This window comes from Arachis ipaensis, chromosome B09 (genome assembly GCF_000816755.2).
Source record: "Arachis ipaensis cultivar K30076 chromosome B09, Araip1.1, whole genome shotgun sequence".
Classification (NCBI taxonomy): domain Eukaryota; kingdom Viridiplantae; phylum Streptophyta; class Magnoliopsida; order Fabales; family Fabaceae; genus Arachis; species Arachis ipaensis.
In genome coordinates this window covers 21,564,251-21,567,674 of record NC_029793.2, presented here as the reverse complement: position 1 = coordinate 21,567,674, position 3,424 = coordinate 21,564,251, and the positions used below count along the sequence as shown (strand labels likewise).

The window sequence follows — 3,424 nt, the reverse complement described above, 5'->3', positions numbered from 1 at the left end:
AGGGGTGACCTAGTTAGGTCAGCCTAGGTGTAGTATCGCTGTAAATTTGTGGCGTTCCAGGTCCTTGGGACTTCGTCGCCGTTAAGTCGTTCGAGTTTGTATGCTCCTTTTCCGATTACCGCCTTGATTCTGTATGGTCCTTCCCAGTTGGGGGTGAGTTTCCCTTCTCCTGGGGTCGGGGGACCGATGTCGTTTCGTCGTAGGACGAGATCGTTGGTCGTGAATTCTCGTCGGATGACGCCATGTTTGTATCTTAAGCTGATTCTCTGTTTTAGGGCTAGCTCTTTGATATGAGCTATGCTTCTTTCCTCGTCAATGAGGTCTCGTTCTGCTTCTTCGTCGTTACCGCCGACCGTTTTTCTGGGGCTTGGGTCTCCGATTTCTACCGGGATGACCGCTTCCACACCGTATGTTAATCAGAAGGGTGTTTCTCCCGTGGTCGTTTGCGGTGTGGTTCGGTATGACCATAGGACCGATCCGAGTTTGTCGGCCCATAGTCCTTTGGCTTCGTCGAGCCGTTTCTTGAGTCCCTTGACGATTATCTTGTTTGTGGATTCCACCTGTCCGTTTGTTTGGGGGTGTTCTACCGAGCTGAAACGGTGAGATACGTGTAGTCCTTCTAAGAATTCTCTGAACTTTTTGTCAGCAAATTGGGTTCTGTTGTCCGAGATAACGATCTCGGGGATCCCAAATCGGGTGATGATCTATCGCCAGAGGAATTTACGGCATTGGGCTGCCGTTATGGAGGCTAAGGGTTCGGCTTCGATCCACTTGGTGTAGTAGTCTATGGCGACGATGAGATACCGGAGTTGACCGGGTGCCGTAGGGAAGGGTCCGACGAGGTCGATCCCCCAGGTGCCGAATGGCCGTTCTGCCGATATGATGCTGAGCTAGTGTGGCGCGGCTTGGTGGATATTGGCGTGCCTTTGGCATTTGTCGCAGCTTTTAACTATTTGTATGGAATCCCGGATAACCGTGGGCCAGAAGTAGCCTGCTCTGATAACTTTTTGGGCTAATGTTTTGCCTCCGAGGTGGTGGCCGCAGCAACCTTCGTGGATTTCACGGAGTATGTTTCTCGGGTTTGACGCATTTGAGTAGGGGTTGCGAGAATCCGCGTTTGTATAACTGTCCTGTGACAACGGTATAGTTGGCGGCTTCCCGTTTTATTCGTTTTCCCTCTTTGGGATCCGGCGGCAGTGTTCCGTCAAGGAAGTACTGTAGGATAGGGTAGGTCCAAGATCCTTGGTTCGAGAGTGTCAGATGAGCGTTGGTTGTCGTTGACACGGAGGGTGACTTGACGACTTCCTGGATTAGCGATTTGTTACCGTGTCCTGGTTTGGTACTGGCTAGTTTGGAAAGTAGGTCTGCCCTGGTGTTTCGTTCTCTAGGGACATGTTTTATGGTAACTCGCTCGAATCCTTCTTTTAGTTTGTTTACCTTGGCGAGGTACTGTTGGAGTAGGGGGTCTCGTGTCTGGTAGTCTCTGTTAATTTGGGAGCTGACTACCTGTGAGTCGGTGTTTACCTCTAGGACCTTTGCTCCGACCTCCCGAGCTAGGGCTAGGCCTGCCAGGAGGGCCTCGTATTCTGCCTGGTTGTTTGAGACTGGGAATTCGTATCGTACTGATTGTTCCATTACGACTCCGTTCTGACTTTCGAGAATGACTCCGGCACCTCCAGAGGTGACGTTCGATGAGCCGTCAACATGTAGTTTCCACGATTCGGGGGAAGAGTTTCCTGGGGTCATCTCGGTGATAAAGTTGGCCATGGCCTGTGCTTTGATCGCGTACCGGGGTTCGAACCTGATTTGGAATTGTGATAGTTCGATGGACCACGCTAACATTCTTCCCGCAAGGTCGGGTTTTTGTAGTACTTGTTTGACCGCCTGGTCGGTTCGGACCGTCAAGGGGTGGGCCTGGAAGTATTGTCGCATGCGCTGGGAGGCCGTGAGGAGTGTAAAAGCTAATTTTTCTAGTCGTGAGTAGCGAGTTTCCGCTTCTTGCAAGACTTTGCTTATGAAGTAGATAGGTTCTTGTTCCTTTTTCATGTTTTCACGGATGAGTGCTGCTGCGAGTGCCTCTTCCGTAATGGAGAGGTATAGGTAGAGTGTTTCCCCTGTTTGGGGTTTGGCAAGGATTGGTGGTTCCGCTAGGACTTTCTTGAAATGCTGGAACGCTTCCTCACACTCCGTCTCCCATTTAAAAGGGGCTCCTTTTTTCATTAGTTTGAAGAAAGGGATCGCTTTTTGAGCCGATGCCCCGAGAAAGCGTGATAACGCCGTCAATCGGCCGGTGAGCTTTTGGATGTCTTTAAGGTTTTTTGGGCTCGTCATTTCGAGGACGGCGCGACATTTCTCCGGGTTTGCTTCAACTCCGCGTTGCGTGATCATAAAGCCGAGGAACTTCCCTGCCTCCATCCCGAAGGCACATTTTGCTGGGTTGAGTCGCATTTGGTGCTTTCGTAGGGTGTTCATTATGACCTTGAGGTCGTCGGTGAGTTGTTCGTTGGATTCAGTCTTAGCGAGCATGTCGTCTATGTAGACTTCTAGTTTGCTTCCGGACAGGTTTTGAAATATCTTGTTGACGAGTCTTTGATAGGTGGCTCCAGCGTTTTTCAGGCCGAAGGGCATCACTGTGTAGCAGTATGTCCCGTCTGGGGTGATGAACGCTGTTTTTTCTTCGTCTGGTCGGTGCATCGGAATCTGATTGTAGCCAGAATATGCGTCCATGAAGCTGAGGTATCGGTGGCCGAATGCGGCATCTACTAATCCGTCGATGTTTGGTAGGGGAAAGGCGTCCTTCGGGCAGGCTTTGTTGAGGTCCGTGTAGTCGACGCACATTCGCCATTTCCCGTTAGATTTTTTCACTAGTACGACGTTGGCTAGCCATGTCGTGTAAAGAGGATGTTCGAGTCTGCCCCGGTGTCTACCAGTATCCTTCGTACTAGTCCTGTTCCGATTCTAGCCGAGATGACGAAGGGGGCGTCTTCGGCCGAGGTGTCGTGCTGGCAATCCTCTGGTAAGAAGGTTATCGTGTTGTCGACCGCAATGGTTGGAGTCTGGTTTCTGACTGCCATTACTTTGAGATCTTTTTTTATTGATAGTTTCGACTTGCTTGATATGTCCTTACCCGTAATGACGTTTACGATGATGGTTGGGTCGTCTTCTGGGCTTTCCCTGGGCGGTTGCTTTTGGGTTCTCGGGTTACGCCCGTCTTTTTCCGGCGACCTGTCTCTTTCTGCGCGTCTTGGTTCTCTGATGATTTTGGCAAATTCTGGGAGTTTGCCGTCTCGTATGGCCTGTTCGAGGGCGTCTTTAAGGTCGAAACAATCTTGTGTTTTGTGACCGTAACCTCGGTGATAGTCGCAGTAGAGGGTTTTGTTGCCTCCCGTCCTTTCTTTGAGTTGTCGGGCTTTCGGAATGATGC

General features: G+C 50.7%; 1 protein-coding gene across 1 annotated transcript; it reads right to left on the bottom strand.

The window, feature by feature from the left end:
- LOC107615223 lies at positions 1,060-2,331 on the bottom strand. The gene has a single exon (XM_016317322.1). The coding sequence runs from the start codon at positions 2,329-2,331 to the stop codon at positions 1,060-1,062; it is 1,272 nt and encodes a 423-aa protein (XP_016172808.1).

What these genes read in the sequence shown, in the direction of transcription:
- LOC107615223 (XM_016317322.1), bottom strand. Translation starts at nt 2,331, where the DNA reads ATGACGAGCCCAAAAAACCTTAAAGACATCCAAAAGCTCACCGGCCGA.